Source organism: Petromyzon marinus, unplaced genomic scaffold, assembly GCF_048934315.1.
Source record: "Petromyzon marinus isolate PM22_M1 ecotype Great Lakes invasive population unplaced genomic scaffold, UKy_Petmar_22M1.pri1.0 PM_Scaffold_81, whole genome shotgun sequence".
Lineage (NCBI taxonomy): Eukaryota > Metazoa > Chordata > Hyperoartia > Petromyzontiformes > Petromyzontidae > Petromyzon > Petromyzon marinus.
This window is the reverse complement of record NW_027423690.1, coordinates 218,079-236,755: the sequence shown is the minus strand read 5'-3', so window position 1 is coordinate 236,755 and position 18,677 is coordinate 218,079. Positions and strand designations below refer to the sequence as shown.

Sequence of the window (18,677 nt, the reverse complement as noted above, 5' to 3'; positions counted from 1 at the left end):
TGGATGGGTAGGTTGGCGAGTGGGTGAGTGTATGGGTGGTTGAGTAGGCGAGTGGATGGGTAGGTAGGCGAGTGGGTGAGTGTATGGGTGGTTGAGTAGGCGAGTGGATGGGTAGGTAGGCGAGTGGGTGAGTGTATGGGTGGTTGAGTAGGTGAGTGGATGGGTAGGTAGGCGAGTGGGTGAGTGTATGGGTGGTTGAGTAGGCGAGTGGATGGGTAGGTAGGCGAGTGGGTGAGTGTATGGGTGGTTGAGTAGGCGAGTGGATGGGTAGGTAGGCGAGTGGGTGAGTGTATGGGTGGTTGAGTAGGCGAGTGGATGGGTAGGTAGGCGAGTGGGTGAGTGTATGGGTGGTTGAGTAGGCGAGTGGATGGGTAGGTAGGCGAGTGGGTGAGTGTATGGGTGGTTGAGTAGGCGAGTGGATGGGTAGGTAGCCGAGTGGGTGAGTGTATGGGTGGTTGAGTAGGTGAGTGGATGGGTGGTTGAGTAGGCGAGTGGATGGGTAGGTAGGCGAGTGGGTGAGTGTATGGGTGGTTGAGTAGGCGAGTGGATGGGTAGGTAGGCGAGTGGGTGAGTGTATGGGTGGTTGAGTAGGCGAGTGGATGGGTAGGTAGGCGAGTGGGTGAGTGTATGGGTGGTTGAGTAGGCGAGTGGATGGGTAGGTAGGCGAGTGGGTGAGTGTATGGGTGGTTGAGTAGGCGAGTGGATGGGTAGTTAGGCGAGTGGGTGAGTGTATGGGTGGTTGAGTAGGCGAGTGGATGGGTAGGTAGCCGAGTGGGTGAGTGGATGGGTGGTTGAGTAGGCGAGTGGATGGGTAGGTAGGCGAGTGGGTGAGTGTATGGGTGGTTGAGTAGGTGAGTGGATGGGTAGGTTGGCGAGTGGGTGAGTGTATGGGTGGTTGAGTAGGCGAGTGGATGGGTAGGTAGGCGAGTGGGTGAGTGTATGGGTGGTTGAGTAGGCGAGTGGATGGGTAGGTAGGCGAGTGGGTGAGTGTATGGGTGGTTGAGTAGGCGAGTGGATGGGTAGGTAGGCGAGTGGGTGAGTGTATGGGTGGTTGAGTAGGCGAGTGGATGGGTAGGTAGGCGAGTGGGTGAGTGTATGGGTGGTTGAGTAGGCGAGTGGATGGGTAGGTAGGCGAGTGGGTGAGTGTATGGGTGGTTGAGTAGGCGAGTGGATGGGTAGGTAGGCGAGTGGGTGAGTGTATGGGTGGTTGAGTAGGCGAGTGGATGGGTAGGTAGGCGAGTGGGTGAGTGTATGGGTGGTTGAGTAGGCGAGTGGATGGGTAGGTAGGCGAGTGGGTGAGTGTATGCGTGGTTGAGTAGGCGAGTGGATGGGTAGGTAGGCGAGTGGGTGAGTGTATGGGTGGTTGAGTAGGCGAGTGGATGGGTAGGTAGGCGAGTGGGTGAGTGTATGGGTGGTTGAGTAGGTGAGTGGATGGGTAGGTAGGCGAGTGGGTGAGTGTATGGGTGGTTGAGTAGGTGAGTGGATGGGTAGGTAGGCGAGTGGGTGAGTGTATGGGTGGTTGAGTAGGCGAGTGGATGGGTAGGTAGGCGAGTGGGTGAGTGTATGGGTGGTTGAGTAGGCGAGTGGGTGAGTGTATGGGTGGTTGAGTAGGCGAGTGGATGGGTGGGGGTGTGGTAGGTTGAGGGCATGGGTGGGTAGATAGATAGGTGAGTGAGTGAGTGGGTGAGCCAGCGGAGTGGGTAGGTGAAGTGGGGTGGGCGGATGTGTGGGTAGGTGAGTTGTTAGTCGGTGGGCAATTGAGTGTTGGAGTGAATGGCTGTGAGAGGTTAGGTGAGTGGGTGGGTGGGTTGGTGAGTTGTAGCTCCCGTCAGAAATTTCCCCCTCACCCCCACCAGCCCCCCCTCCTCCTCCTCCCCTCTCCCCCCACCCACAATGGCCGTGGCTACTCTGGCTGCTGATCCCGCTCGTTTATTTTGTCATCATCGCCGCTCTCGTTTGCCACATCATCTTTTTTCTATTCTCGTCGGTTGTGGTGGGTGGTGGTGGTGGTGGTGGTGGCGTTGGTGGTTGTGGTGGTGGTGGTGATGGTGGCTGATGCTGTGTTACAGTTCCATTGCCGGTTTCACTCACTGCTGTTCCCCGTGTCTGTCTGTGTGTCTGTCTGTGTGTGTGTCTGCCTGTGTGTGTGTGTCTGTGTGTGTGTACCGTGCGTGTACTCTGTGTGTGTGTTCTGCGCGTGTGTGTGTACTGTGTGTGTGTACCGTGCGTGTACTCTGTGTGTGTCTGTGTGTGTGTACTGTGTGTGTGTACTGTGTGTGTAGGCGTCTATGGTGACGTACAGAGAGTGAAGATTCTGTTCAACAAGAAAGACAACGCGCTGGTGCAGATGGCTGATTCCAACCAGGCACAGCTGGGTACAGTACACACACAGTACACACACAGTACACACACACAGTACACACACACAGTACACACACAGTACACACACACAGTACAACAACAACAACCGCCATTCGCCACTAAGTGGCGGTGACGTCACCACGACGCTTGTGCCAGGCTATGTGCACCTTGAGGCCACGTGAAGTGTCGAACGCCCGCTGGCAGGTGGTCACGGGGCAGACCCAGGTGCCACGGGTCGACTGACTGAGATGACTGGCTGATGCACCACCTGTGCCCCCTACTGTGCCAACCTGCTGTGCTTTAGCCACCCGGCGCTCCACTCGTTGTTGTGAGCGTCGCTCCTCCGTCCTCCGTTGTTGTTGGAGGGCGACTGCCTCCAACTGCCCAGTAGCGTCCTTCACGAGCCTCCTCCACAGAGGCCGATCTTGACACCGCTGGTGCCAGTCATCGGCAAGTCCACTCAGCTCCACGTCCTCCTCTACCACATCACACCATCTCTTCTCTAGCCCGTGCCGCGCCCGCTTAGCCCCCTCAATCCGGCCGAACAAAAGCTGTTTCGGCATGCGGTGGCTGGGCATGCGGGCTACATGACCCAGCCATCGCAGCCTTGCCTGCCGGAGGAGCTCACCGATGGGACCCTGCCCAGATATTTCAAGGATTTGTGAGCTCCTCACACAATCCAGTCTGGTTAAACCCAGGATGGATCGTAGGCAGGCCAGCCTAAATGTTTCTAACCAGCGAAGATGGTCCATTAGGGGGGTCCACGTTTCGCAAGCATAGAGAAGGGAGGGAATGACCGTGGCCGAGAAGACCTGAAGCTTAGTGCGGAGCGACAGACCAGGTAGCTTCCACACAGCGTTACGCAACCGATGAAAAGATATTGCCGCTCGACTGATTCGGAGTGAGACCTCTGCTGTTAAACTGGAGCCAGTCATAAGCACACTGCCCAGGTATGGGAAACTCTCCACTCTCTCCACAACTGCCCCATCACCGATTGGGAGTTGTGGGGATGGAGTGTCCGATGGTACAAAATACCCAGGCAGGTGCTTAGTTTTGGTGGGGCTGATGGTAAGGCCCCACCTCTTAGTGGCACGCTCCAGTCTCAGCAGCAGCGTCTCCAACTCCTCCTCTGACTGAGCAGCTATTACCAAATCATCAGCATACATAACGTGGTTGAGCAATATGGAGCCATCCCTTGACCGCGCCCGGGCGTCGATTAGCCTCCCATTATATCTGTACCATATGGAGATTCCCCCGGTACAGCTATTGAAGGCTTCACGAACTACGTGGTCAAAATAGATGTTAAATAATGTGGGAGCCAGATGACATCCCTGTCGCACCCCAAGGTGTACAGGGAATGGCTCTGACTCCCGGCCACGTAGTTTTACCCGGGCCCGCTCACCATCATGAAGGTCCTTAATGATCGTGAGCAGAGGGTCAGGTACTCCAAAAGCACGAAGAACGACCCAGAGCCCAGGCCTACTGATGGTATCATAGGCCTTGACCAGGTCAATAAAGCAGAGATGTAGGTCTTGTTGGAATTCCCTACACCTCTGCTGTAGCAGACGGACATAAAATATGGCATCTGTGCAGGACCGCCATTTCCTGAAACCGCATTGGGGCTCCGCAAGCCTCTCCTCAGCGTGCCTGGCAAGGCGATGTTGAATAATCCTTGCCAGGACCTTTCCCGGCACACTGAGGAGTGAGATGCCCCTGTAGTTGTTACAGTCTGTGCGGTCCCCCTTCTTAAAGAGGGGGACCACCAGGGCATCCTTCCAATCCTGCGGAACCCGTCCAGTGGTCCAGACTGTTGTTATGATGTCATATAGGGCAGTCTGTGCACAAACGCCACCCTCCCTCAGCATTTCGCTTGGGAGATCATCTCTGCCCGCTGCCTTTCCTGGTCTCAGACTCCGGATCGCCTTCAATACTTCCTCAGCAGATGGCACCTCAGCTAGCCACTCACAGGGGGTGACTTCTTCCAATATTTGAGGCACCGCAGCCTCAGCAGGGTCATCCTCACTTTGTGCCACGATGTTTTCCTGGCCGTGGGATTTTCCCTCCCCCAGGACCTCACAGAAATGCTCAGCAAATCTGCGAACCTGTTCCTGGGGGTCGGAGATTGGATCACCGTTTTTTCCCTTAATGATGGTAATAGGTGTGGCACTGCAGGTTACTTTTTTGATGGAGTTAAATAGAGATTTGTGATAACGGGCCACTGAGGCAGACTCCATCTCCTCAGCAACCCGCGACCACCACCCATCCTTGCAGCGCCTCACGGCTCTCCGAACCTCCGAGCGAAGGCTGCGGTAAGCCTCCTCATTCTCTGACGTGGGATTCTGTAGCCGATGACAGTGGGCCTGTCGCTTTTTCTCAACCATCCTGAACACCTCCTCTGTCAGCCAGGGTCTCTGGGGAGGTCTGGACCGCGTACCCAAAGCAGCCATTGCAGCTGCATGAGTCACAGTCCTAAACCTCGCCCATTTACCCTCGACATCAGGAGGAGTGGGGGACGATGCCAACCCCAGCCGCAAGCGATGATGAAATTCTCGCTCGCAACTTTCATCAGATAACTGAGACCAGGCCACTTTAGGTTGGAATGGGGTCCTGGGTGTACACCCACCACCGGAGTGGAAGAATGGCAGGCGCATCTTACAGATGACTAGTCGATGGTCAGAGGGCAGATCAGCTCCACGGTAGGTCGTGGTGTCAAGGACATGGGCTCGCATTCGCTGGTCCCTCACTATGTAGTCCAGCAGATGTTCTTGCTTGGACCCGGCATGCATCCATGATGTTGTGTGGATGCGCCGATGCCGGAACAGCGTGTTAGTAATTACAAGCCCATGGGCTGCACAAAAATCTAGCAGCCTCCTACCGTTGTTATTGAGCTGATCTGGCCCATGCCCTCCAATCACTCCAGACCAGGTGCCAGTATCATGACCAACTCGGGCATTGAAGTCACCCAACATGATGACTCTATCACGAGAGGCTACTTTAGTCAACACCTGTGACAGGAGGTCATAGAAGGCATCTGACTCATCGGCTTTGCCTGCATCCCTCCACGGATGTTCATCTTCGGTGGGGGCATAAGTAACCACGACCACCATTCCTCGCCTCCGGTTGATGGGAAGGCGAGCCCAAAGTAGCCTGGGGCTTACAGCTTCCCACACCTCACCGCCACGCTCCCACGCCCCCTTCATTCTCTTGTTCAAAAGAAGAGCCACACCCTGTTGTTTGGCAGTCTGCTGCCCCGAGTAGAGGACTGTCCACCCCTCATGGTGGCAGGAGCCAGAGCCGGTCCACCGGACCTCCTGAATGCCGCATAGATCCAGTACACACACAGTGACACACACACACAGTACACACACACACACAGTACACACACACAGTGACACACACACAGTGACACACACACAGTGACACACACACAGTGACACACACACAGTGACACACACACAGTGACACACACACTACACACGCACAGTACACACACACAGTACACACACAGTATTCACACACTGTACACCTGTGTGAAGGACGCTGCTACTTTGTGTGTGTCACTGTGTGTGTCACTGTGTGTCTCTGTGTCACTGTGTCTCTGTGTCACTGTGTGTGTCTCACTGTGTGTGTCTCACTGTGTGTGTGTCACTGTGTGTGTGTCACTGTGTGTGTCTCTCACTGTGTGTGTGTCACTGTGTGTCTCACTTTGCCACTGTGTGTGTCTCACTGTGTGTGTGTCTCTCTCACTGTGTGTCTCACTGTGTGTATCTCTCACTGTGTATGTGTCTCACTGTGTGTCTCACTTTGCCACTGTGTGTGTGTCACTGTGTGTCACTGTGTGTGCGTCACTGTGTGTGTCTCTGTTACTGTGTGTCTCTGTTACTGTGTGTCTATGTCACTGTCTGTCTCACTGTGTGTGTGTGTCTCACTTTGCCACTGTGTGTGTGTCACTGTGTGTCTCACTGTGTGTGTGTCTCACTGTGTGTCTCTGTTACTGTGTGTCTCTGTCACTGTGTGTCTCACTGTGTGTGTGTCTCACTGTGTGTCTCTGTGTGTCTCTGTCACTGTGTGTGTGTCTCACTGTGTGTCTCTCACTGTGTGTGTCTCACTGTGTGTGTGTGTCTCACTGTGTGTCTCTGTTACTGTGTGTCTCTGTCACTGTGTGTCTCACTGTGTGTGTGTCTCACTTTGCCACTGTGTGTGTGTCACTGTGTGTCTCACTGTGTGTGTGTGTCTCACTGTGTGTCTCTGTTACTGTGTGTCTCTGTCACTGTGTGTCTCACTGTGTGTGTGTCTCACTGTGTGTCTCTGTTACTGTGTGTCTCTGTCACTGTGTGTCTCACTGTGTGTGTGTGTCTCACTTTGCCACTGTGTGTGTGTCACTGTGTGTCTCACTGTGTGTGTGTCTCACTGTGTGTCTCTGTTACTGTGTGTCTCTGTCACTGTGTGTCTCACTGTGTGTGTGTCTCACTGTGTGTCTCTGTTACTGTGTGTCTCTGTCACTGTGTGTCTCACTGTGTGTGTGTCTCACTGTGTGTCTCTGTTACTGTGTGTCTCTGTCACTGTGTGTCTCACTGTGTGTGTGTCTCACTGTGTGTCTCTGTGTGTCTCTGTCACTGTGTGTGTGTCTCACTGTGTGTCTCTCACTGTGTGTGTCTCACTGTGTGTGTGTGTCTCACTGTGTGTCTCTGTTACTGTGTGTCTCTGTCACTGTGTGTCTCACTGTGTGTGTGTCTCACTTTGCCACTGTGTGTGTGTGTCACTGTGTGTCTCACTGTGTGTGTGTGTCTCACTGTGTGTCTCTGTTACTGTGTGTCTCTGTCACTGTGTGTCTCACTGTGTGTGTGTCTCACTGTGTGTCTCTGTTACTGTGTGTCTCTGTCACTGTGTGTCTCACTGTGTGTGTGTGTCTCACTTTGCCACTGTGTGTGTGTCACTGTGTGTCTCACTGTGTGTGTGTCTCACTGTGTGTCTCTGTTACTGTGTGTCTCTGTCACTGTGTGTCTCACTGTGTGTGTGTCTCACTGTGTGTCTCTGTTACTGTGTGTCTCTGTCACTGTGTGTCTCACTGTGTGTGTGTCTCACTGTGTGTCTCTGTTACTGTGTGTCTCTGTCACTGTGTGTCTCACTGTGTGTGTGTCTCACTGTGTGTCTCTGTGTGTCTCTGTCACTGTGTGTGTGTCTCACTGTGTGTGTCTCACTGTGTGTGTGTCTCACCGTGTGTCTCACCGTGTGTCTCTGTGTGTCTCTGTCACTGTGTGTGTGTCACTGTGTGTCTCACTGTGTGTGTCTCACCGTGTGTCTCACTGTGTGTGTCTCACTGTGTGTGTCTCACTGTGTGTCTCTCACTGTGTGTCTCTCACTGTGTGTCTCACTGTGTGTGTGTGTCTCACTGTGTGTCTCACCGTGTGTCTCTGTGTGTCTCTGTCACTGTGTGTGTCTCACTGTGTGTGTGTCTCACTGTGTGTCTCACCGTGTGTCTCTGTGTGTCTCTGTCACTGTGTGTGTCACTGTGTGTGTGTGTCTCACTGTGTGTCTCACCGTGTGTCTCTGTGTGTCTCTGTCACTGTGTGTGTCACTGTGTGTGTGTGTCTCACTGTGTGTCTCACCGTGTGTGTGTGTCTCACTGTGTGTGTCTCACCGTGTGTCTCTGTGTGTCTCTGTCACTGTGTGTGTCACTGTGTGTGTGTGTCTCACTGTGTGTCTCACCGTGTGTGTGTGTCTCACTGTGTGTGTCTCACCGTGTGTCTCTGTGCGTCTCACCGTGTGTGCGCGCGTGTAGCCATGAGCCACCTGAACGGAGTTCGCAAGTACGGTAAGAACATGCGCGTCGCCCTGTCCAAGCACCAGACGGTCCAGCTGCCTCGTGAAGGCCACGAGGACCAGGGCCTCACCAAGGACTTTGGAGGCTCTCCGTTGCACCGCTTCAAGAAGCCCGGCTCCAAGAACTTCCAGAACATCTTCCCACCCTCCGCCACGCTGCATCTCTCCAACATCCCGTGAGTGTGCACACACACTGTACACACACATACTGTACACACACTGTACACACACTGTACATACACTGTACACACACTGTACACAGTACACACACAGTACACACACTGTACACACACAGCACACACACACACTGTACACACACACTGTACACACACACTGTACACACACAGTACACACACACAGTACACACACACACGGTACACACACTGCACACACACTGCACACACACACTGCACACACACACTGTACACACACTGTACACACTGTACACACACTGTACACACACAGTACACACACTGTATACACACACTGTATACACACACTGCACACACACAGTACACACACACACGGTACACACACACAGTACACACACAGTACACACAGTACACACACACAGTACACACACAGTACACACACAGTACACACACACAGTACACACACACAGTACACACACACAGTACACACACACAGTACACACACACTGCACACACAGTACACACACAGTACACACACAGTACACACACAGTAGACACACAGTACACACAGTACACACACACAGTACACACACACAGTACACACAGAGTACACACACAGCACACACAGTACACACACACAGTACACACACACAGTACACACAGTACACACACTGTACACACAGTACACACACAGCACACACATAGTACACACAGTACACACACAGTGCACACAGTACACACACACAGTACACACACGGTACACACACAGTACACACACACAGTACACACACACAGTACACACACACAGTACACACACACGGTACACACACACAGTACACACACAGTACACACACACAGTACACACACAGTACACACACACAGTACACACACAGTACACACACAGTACACACAGTACACACACACAGTACACACACAGTACACACACAGTACACACACACAGTAGACACACAGTACACACAGTACGCACACACAGTACACACAGTACACACACAGTACACACACAGTACACACACACACTGTACACACACAGTACACACACTGTACACACACAGTACACACACTGTACACACAGTACATACACAGTACACACACACTGTACACACACACTGTACACACACTGTACACACACCGCACACACAACGCACACACTGTACACACACACTGTACACACACTGTATACACACAGTACAGACACACAGTACACACAGTACACACACAGTACACACACAGTACACACACTGTACACACACAGTACACACACTGTACACACACTGTACACACAGTACACACACAGTACACACACACAGTACACACACTGCACACACACACAGTACACACACACGTTACACACACTGCACACACACACACAGTACACACACACGGTACACACACTGTATACACACTGCACACACACGGTACACACACTGCACACACAGTACACACACAGTACACACACAGTACACACACAGTACACACACAGTACACACACAGTACACACACAGTACACACACACAGTAGACACACAGTACGCACACACAGTACACACACAGTACACACAGTACACACACAGTACACACACAGTACACACACACAGTACACACACAGTAGACACACAGTACGTACACACAGAGTACACACAGTACACACAGAGTACACACAGTACACACATAGTACACACACACTGTACACACACAGTACACACATGGTACACACACAGTACACACACAGTACACACACAGTACACACACACAGTACACACACAGTACACACACACAGTACACACAGTACACACACACAGTACACACACAGTACACACACAGTGTACACACACAGTACACACACACAGTACACACAGTACACACACAGTACACACACGGTACACACACAGTACACACACAGCACACACACAGTACACACACACAGTACACACACACAGTACACACACACAGTACACACACAGTACACACACAGTACACACAGTACACATAGTACACACACAGTACACACACACAGTACACACACAGTACACACACAGTAGACACACAGTACACACACACGGTACACACACGGTACACACACGGTACACACACAGTACACACACACAGTACACACACAGTACACACACAGTACACACACAGTGTACACACACAGTACACACACACAGTACACACACACAGTACACACACAGTACACACACAGTACACACACAGTACACACACACAGTACACACACAGTACACACACAGTACACACACAGCACACACACACAGTACACACACACAGTACACACACACAGTACACACACAGTACACACACACAGTACACACACACAGTACACACACACAGTACACACACACAGTACACACAGTACACACACAGTACACACACACACAGTACACACACACAGTACACTCACACAGTACACACACACAGTACACTCACACAGTACACACAGTACACTCACACGGTACACACACACTGTACACACACACATGGTACACACACAGTACAGACACAGTACACTCACACAGTACACACAGTACACTCACACGGTACACACACACAGTACACACACACAGTACACACAGTACACACAGTACGCACACACAGTACACACACAGTACACACAGTACACACACAGTACACACACACAGTACACACACAGTAGACACACAGTACGCACACACAGTACACACACACAGTACACACACACAGTACACACAGAGTACACACAGTACACACACAGTACACACAGCACACACAGTACACACACACTGTACACACACAGTACACACACGGTACACACACAGTACACACACAGTACACACACAGTACACACACACAGTACACACACAGTACACACACACAGTACACACAGTACACACACACAGTACACACACACAGTACACACACAGTACACACACAGTGTACACACACAGTACACACACACAGTACACACAGTACACACACAGTACACACACGGTACACACACAGTACACACACAGCACACACACAGTACACACACACAGTACACACACACAGTACACACACACAGTACACACACACAGTACACACACAGTACACACACAGTACACATAGTACACATAGTACACACACAATACACACACAGTACACACACACAGTACACACACACAGTAGACACACAGTAGACACACAGTACACACAGTACACACACACGGTACACACACGGTACACACACAGTACACACACACAGTACACACACACAGTACACACAGTACACACACAGTACACACACAGTGTACACACACAGTACACACACACAGTACACACACAGTACACACACACAGTACACACACACAGTACACACACACAGTACACACACACAGTACACACACACAGTACACACACACAGTACACACACACAGTACACACACACAGTACACACACAGTACACACACACACAGTACACACACACACAGTACACACACAGTACACACACACAGTACACTCACACAGTACACAGTACACTCACACGGTACACACACACTGTACACACACACACGGTACACACACAGTACAGACACAGTACACTCACACAGTACACACAGTACAATCACACGGTACACACACACAGTACACACACACAGTACACACACGGTACACTCACACGGTACACACACACAGTACACACACACAGTACACACACAGTACACACACACAGTACACACACACACGGTACACACACACAGTACACACACACGGTACACACACACAGTACACACACACAGTACACACACACACGGTACATGCACACGCGGTACACACACAGTACACACACAGTACACACACACTGTACACACACACGGTACACACACACGGTACACACACAGTAGATAGTGTAGTACAATGTGTCTCACCCTGTGTGTGTGTGTCTGTGTGTGTGTGTCTGTGTGTGTGTGTCTGTGTCTGTGTGTGTGTGTCTGTCTGTGTGTGTCTGTGTGCAGGCCGTCTGTGTCTGAGGAGGAGCTGAAGTCTCTGTTTGACAACACGGGAGGCAGTGTCAAAGGCTTCAAGTTCTTCCCGTACGCACACCACCTACACGCACACATACGTGTGTGTGTGTGTGTGACTGTGTGTGTGTGTGTGACTGTGTGTGTGTACGTGTGTGTGACTGTGTGACTGCGTGTGTGTGTGTACGTGTGTGTGTGTGACTGCGTGTGTGTGTGTGACTGTGTGTGTGTGTGTGTGTGACTGCGTGTGTGTGTGACTGCGTGTGTGTGTGTACGTGTGTGTGTGTGTGACTGACTGTGTGTGTGACTGACTGTGTGACTGTGTGTGTGACTGACTGTGTGTGTGACTGTGTGACTGACTGTGACTGTGTGTGTGACTGTGTGACTGACTGTGTGTGACTGTGTGTGACTGTGACTGACTGTGTGTGACTGTGTGTGACTGTGACTGACTGTGTGTGACTGTGTGTTACTGTGACTGACTGTGTGTGACTGTGTGTTACTGTGTGTGACTGTGTGTTACTGTGTGTGACTGACTGTGTGTGACTGTGACTGACTGTGTGTGACTGTGTGTTACTGTGTGTGACTGTGTGTTACTGTGTGTGACTGACTGTGTGTGACTGTGACTGACTGTGTGTGACTGTGTGTTACTGTGACTGACTGTGTGTGACTGTGTGTGACTGTGTGACTGTGTGACTGTGTGTGTGACTGACTGTGTGTGTGACTGTGTGTGACTGTGTGTGACTGTGACTGACTGTGTGTGACTGACTGTGTGTGACTGTGTGACTGACTGTGTGTGACTGTGTGTGTGTGACTGTGTGACTGACTGTGACTGTGTGTGACTGTGTGTGACTGACTGTGTGACTGACTGTGTGACTGTGTGTGACTGACTGTGTGACTGACTGTGTGTGACTGTGTGACTGTGTGTGTGACTGACTGTGTGACTGTGTGTGACTGACTGTGTGTGTGACTGTGTGTGTGACTGTGTGTGACTGTGTGTGACTGACTGTGTGTGTGTGTGTGACTGACTGTGTGTGTGACTGTGTGACTGTGTGTGTGACTGTGTGACTGTGTGTGTGACTGTGTGTGTGTGTGACTGTGTGTGTGTGTGACTGACTGACTGTGTGTGTGTGACTGTGTGTGTGTGTGTGACTGACTGTGTGACTGTGTGTGTGACTGTGTGACTGTGTGTGTGACTGTGTGACTGACTGTGTGTGACTGTGTGACTGACTGTGTGTGTGACTGTGTGTGACTGTGTTACTGTCTGTGTGACTGTGTGTGTGTGACTGTTTGACTGACTGTGTGACTGACTGTGTGACTGTGTGTGTGTGACTGACTGTGTGACTGACTGTGTGTGTGACTGACTGTGTGTGTGACTGTGTGACTGTGTGTGTGACTGTGTGTGTGACTGACTGTGTGACTGTGTGACTGACTGTGTGTGTGTGTGTGACTGTGTGTGACTGTGTGTGACTGTGTGTGACTGTGTGTTTGTGACTGACTGTGTGTGTGTGACTGTGTGTGACTGTGTGTGTGTGACTGACTGACTGACTGTGTGACTGACTGACTGTGTGTGTGTGTGACTGTGTGTGTGTGTGACTGACTGTGTGTGTGTGTGACTGACTGTGTGTGTGTGTGACTGTGTGTGTGTGTGTGACTGACTGTGTGACTGTGTGTGTGACTGTGTGACTGTGTGTGTGTGTGACTGTGTGTGACTGTGTGTAACTGTGTGTGTGTGACTGTGTGTGTGTGACTGACTGTGACTGTGTGAGTAGGAAGGATCGCCGTATGGCCTTGCTCCAGATGAGCTCTGTCGAGGAGGCGGTCTCCTCACTCATTGAACTCCACAACTACGACCTGGGGGAGAATCACCACCTCCGTGTCTCCTTCTCAAAGTCCTCCATTTAGGTGGACACTCGCTCACACACCACTCCACCCACTAGTCCACCAGTTCACCCATCCACCCACCAGTCCACCCATCCACCCACCAGTCCACCCATCCATGCACCAGTCCACCCATCCACCCACCAGTCCACCCATCCACTCACCAGTCCATCCATCCACCCACCAGTCCATCCATCCACCCACCAGTCCATCCACCCACCAGTCCATCCATCCACCCACCAGTTCACCCATCCACCCACCAGTCCACCCATCCACCCACCAGTCCATCCATCCACCCACCAGTCCATCCATCCACCCACCAGTCCATCCATCCACCCACCAGTCCATCCATCCACCCACCAGTCCATCCATCCACCCACCAGTTCACCCATCCACCCACCAGTCCACCCATCCACCCACCAGTCCATCCATCCACCCACCAGTCCATCCATCCACCCACCAGTCCATCCATCCACCCACCAGTTCACCCATCCACCCACCAGTCCATCCACCCACCAGTCCATCCACCCACCAGTCCATCCATCCACCCACCAGTCCATCCATCCACCCACCAGTCCATCCATCCACCCACCAGTCCATCCATCCACCCACCAGTCCATCCATCCACCCACCAGTCCATCCATCCACCCACCTCCACCACCACCGCTACAGCCTACATGACTCCAAAGTGACCTTGTTACAAGTCGACCAATCCGGGTGGACAATAACTCAGCCAACAAGTCCACCCATCACCAGCAGATGCCCTGTGGTGTCCACCACCTCCACCGCTACTGCCTACAAGACTACAAAGTGACCTTGTTACAAGTCGACCATTCCGGGTGGACAATGACTCAGCCAACAAGTCCACCCATCACCAGCAGATGCCCTGTGGTGTCCACCACCGCTACTGCCTACAAGACTCCACAAAGTGACCTTGTTACAAGTCGACCATTCCGGGTGGACACTGACTCAGCCAACAAGTCCACCCATCACCACCAGATCCCCTGTGGTGTCCACCACCTCCACCACCACTGCCTACAAGACTCCAAAGTGACCTTGTTACAAGTCGACCATTCCGGGTGGACACTGACTCAGCCAACAAGTCCACCCATCACCAGCAGATGCCCTGTGGTGTCCACCACCTCCACCACCTCCACCGCTACAGCCTACAAGACTCCAAAGTGACCTTGTAACAAGTCGACCATTCCGGGTGGACAATAACTCAGCCAACAAGTCCACCCATCACCAGCAGATGCCCTGTGGTGTCCACCACCTCCACCACCACCGCTACTGCCTACAAGACTACAAAGTGACCTTGTTACAAGTCGACCATTCCGGGTGGACAGTGACTCAGCCAACAAGTCCACCCATCACCAGCAGATGCCCTGTGGTGTCCACCACCTCCACCACCACCGCTACAGCCTACAAGATGACACAAAGTGACCTTGTTACAAGTCGACCATTCCGGGTGGACAGTGACTCAGCCAACAAGTCCACCCATCACCAGCAGATGCCCTGTGGTGTCCACCACCTCCACCACCACCGCTACAGCCTACAAGACGACACAAAGTGACCTTGTTACAAGTCGACCATTCCGGGTGGACAATTACTCGGCCAACAAGTCCACCCATCACCAGCAGTAGGAGTGGAGGATGGTGATGGTGGTGAGGATTGAGTGTGGGGTGATGATGGTGATGTGGTGGTTGAGGAGGAGTTGCTGGCTACTGAGGAGGTGGTGGAGGAGGTGGTGGTGGAGGAGGTGGTGGAGGAGGTGGGGGTGGAGTAGGTGGGGGAGGAGGAGGTGGGGGAGGAGGAGGTGGAGGAGGAGGTGGTGGAGGAGGAGGAGGTGGTGGTGGTGGTGATGGTGGTGATGGTGGTGGTGGTGGTGATGGTGGTGGTGTGGTGGAGGTGGTGGTGTTGGTGGTGGAGGAGGAGGAGGAGGAGTAGGAGGTGGTGGAGTAGTAGGTGGTGATGGAGGTGGTGGTGGAGGAGGTGGTGGTGGTGGTGGAGGTGGTGGTGGAGGTGGTGGTGGTGGAGTAGTAGTAGGTGGTGGTGGTGGTGAAGGTGGTGGTGGTGGTGGTGGTGTAGTAGTAGTAGTAGGTGGTGGTGATGGTGATGGTGTAGTAGTAGGAGTAGTAGGTGATGGTGGTGATAGTGGTGAGTGAGTGAGTGATGGTGGTGTAGTAGGTGATGGTGGTGATGGTGGTGATGGTGGTAGTGAGTGAGTGAGTGATGGTGGTGTAGTAGGTGATGGTGGTGGTGATGGTGGTAGTGAGTGAGTGATGGTGGTGTAGTGAGTGAGTGATGGTGGTGTAGTGAGTGAGTGATGGTGATAGTGGTGAGTGAGTGAGTGATGGTGATAGTGGTGAGTGAGTGAGTGATGGTGGTGGTAGTAGTGAGTGAGTGATGGTGGTAGTGAGTGAGTGATGGTGATGATGATGGTGTAGTAGTAGTAGGTGTAGTAGTAGTAGGTGTAGTAGTAGTAGTGGTAGTGAGTGGTGATAGTGGTAGTGAGTGAGTGATGGTGTAGTAGTGGTAGTGAGTGAGTGAGTGATGGTAGTGATGGTGATAGTGGTGAGTGAGTGAGTGATGGTGGTGATGATGGTGTAGTAGTAGTGGTAGTGAGTGAGTGGTGGTGTAGTAGTAGGTGTAGTAGTAGTGGTAGTGAGTGAGTGAGTGGTGGTGTAGTAGTAGTAGTAGTAGGTGTAGTAGTAGATGATAGTGGTAGTGAGTGAGTGATGGTGTAGTAGTAGTAGTAGGTGTAGTAGTAGGTGTAGTAGTAGGTGTAGTAGTGAGTGAGTGATGGTGGTGGTGGTAGTGAGTGAGTGATGGTGGTGTAGTAGTAGTGGTAGTGAGTGAGTGAGTGATGGTAGTGATGGTGATAGTGGTGAGTGAGTGAGTGATGGTGGTGATAGTGGTAGTGAGTGATGGTGGTGGTGGTAGTAAGTGAGTGAGTGATGGTGGTGTAGTAGTAGTAGTGGTAGTGAGTGAGTGATGGTGTAGTAGTGGTAGTGAGTGATGGTGATGGTGAGTGATGGTGGTGATAGTGGTAGTGAGTGAGTGGTGGTGTAGTAGTAGGTGTAGTAGTAGTAGTGAGTGAGTGATGGTGGTGTAGTAGTAGGTGTAGTAGGTGATGGTGGTGTAGTAGTAGTAGATGGTGATGGTGTAGTAGTAGTAGGTGTAGTAGTAGTAGTGAGTGAGTGATGGTGGTGTAGTAGTAGGTGTAGTAGTGGTAGTGAGTGAGTGATGGTGGTGTAGTAGTAGGTGTAGTAGGTGATGGTGGTGTAGTAGTAGTAGATGGTGATGGTGTAGTAGTAGTAGGTGTAGTAGTAGTAGTAGTGAGTGAGTGAGTGATGGTGGTGTAGTAGTAGGTGTAGTAGTAGGTGAGTGAGTGATGGTGTAGTGGTAGTAGTGAGTGATGGTGATAGTGGTAGTGAGTGAGTGATGATGGTGTAGTGGTAGTAGTGATGGTGATAGTAGTAGTGGTAGTGAGTGAGTGATGATGGTAGTGAGTGAGTGATGATGGTGGTGTAGTAAGTGATGGTGATAGTAGTAGTAGTAGTGATGATGGTGATAGTAGTAGTGAGTGAATGTGAATCTCGTGACCAAATCCCAGCACGCAACCCACGTGCAGCATGGGCCGTGAGTGAGTGGTGAGGGTGAGTGAGGGGTGAGTGAGAGGTGAGGGTGAGTGAGGTGAGTGAGAGGTGAGTGAGAGGTGAGGGTGAGGTGAGGGGTGAGTGAGAGGGTGAGTTAGGGGTGAGTGAGAGGTGAGGGTGAGGTGAGGTGAGGGTGAGTGAGAGGGTGAGTGTGAGGTGAGGGTGAGGTGAGGTGAGGGTGAGTGTGAGGTGAGGGTGAGGTGAGGGTGGGTGAGGTGGGTGAGGGTGAGGTGAGGGTGGGTGAGGTGGGTGAGGGTGAGGTGAGGGTGGGTGAGGTGGGTGAGGGTGAGTGAGAGGTGAGGTGGGTGAGGTGAGTGAGAGGTGAGGTGGGTGAGGTGAGGTGGGTGAGGTGAGTGAGAGGTGAGGGTGAGTGAGAGGTGAGGGTGAGGGTGAGTGAGAGGTGAGGGTGAGGGTGAGTGAGAGGTGAGTGTAAGAGTGAGGTGAGTGTACACACACCCACAGACACACACAGAGACACACAGAGATACACACACAGACACACAGACACACACACACACAGACATACACACACACACAGAGACACACAGACACACACACACTGACACACACATACACACACAGAGACACACAAACACAGACACACACACACAGACACACACAGACACACACACAGACACACACAGACACACACAGACACACACACACAGACACACACATACACACACACACAGACACACACACACAGACACACACACACAGACACACACAGACACACACACAGACACACACAGACACACACACAGACACACACACACAGACACACACATACAC

At 52.1% G+C, this 18,677-nt stretch overlaps 1 protein-coding gene across 1 annotated transcript in view; it reads left to right on the top strand.

Moving 5' to 3' along the window:
• The window catches only part of LOC116938203 (polypyrimidine tract-binding protein 1-like), a 117,787-nt gene extending 102,138 nt beyond the window's left edge, over window positions 1-15,649 (top strand). Inside the window, exons 12-15 of the mRNA XM_076064852.1 lie at window positions 2,283-2,375; window positions 8,144-8,360; window positions 12,343-12,420; window positions 14,118-15,649. Coding sequence (XP_075920967.1) covers window positions 2,283-2,375; window positions 8,144-8,360; window positions 12,343-12,420; window positions 14,118-14,250 — 521 coding nt within the window. The 3' untranslated portion in view covers window positions 14,251-15,649. The remainder of the gene's footprint in view (window positions 1-2,282; window positions 2,376-8,143; window positions 8,361-12,342; window positions 12,421-14,117) is intronic.
• Window positions 15,650-18,677: the final 3,028 nt, after the last annotated feature.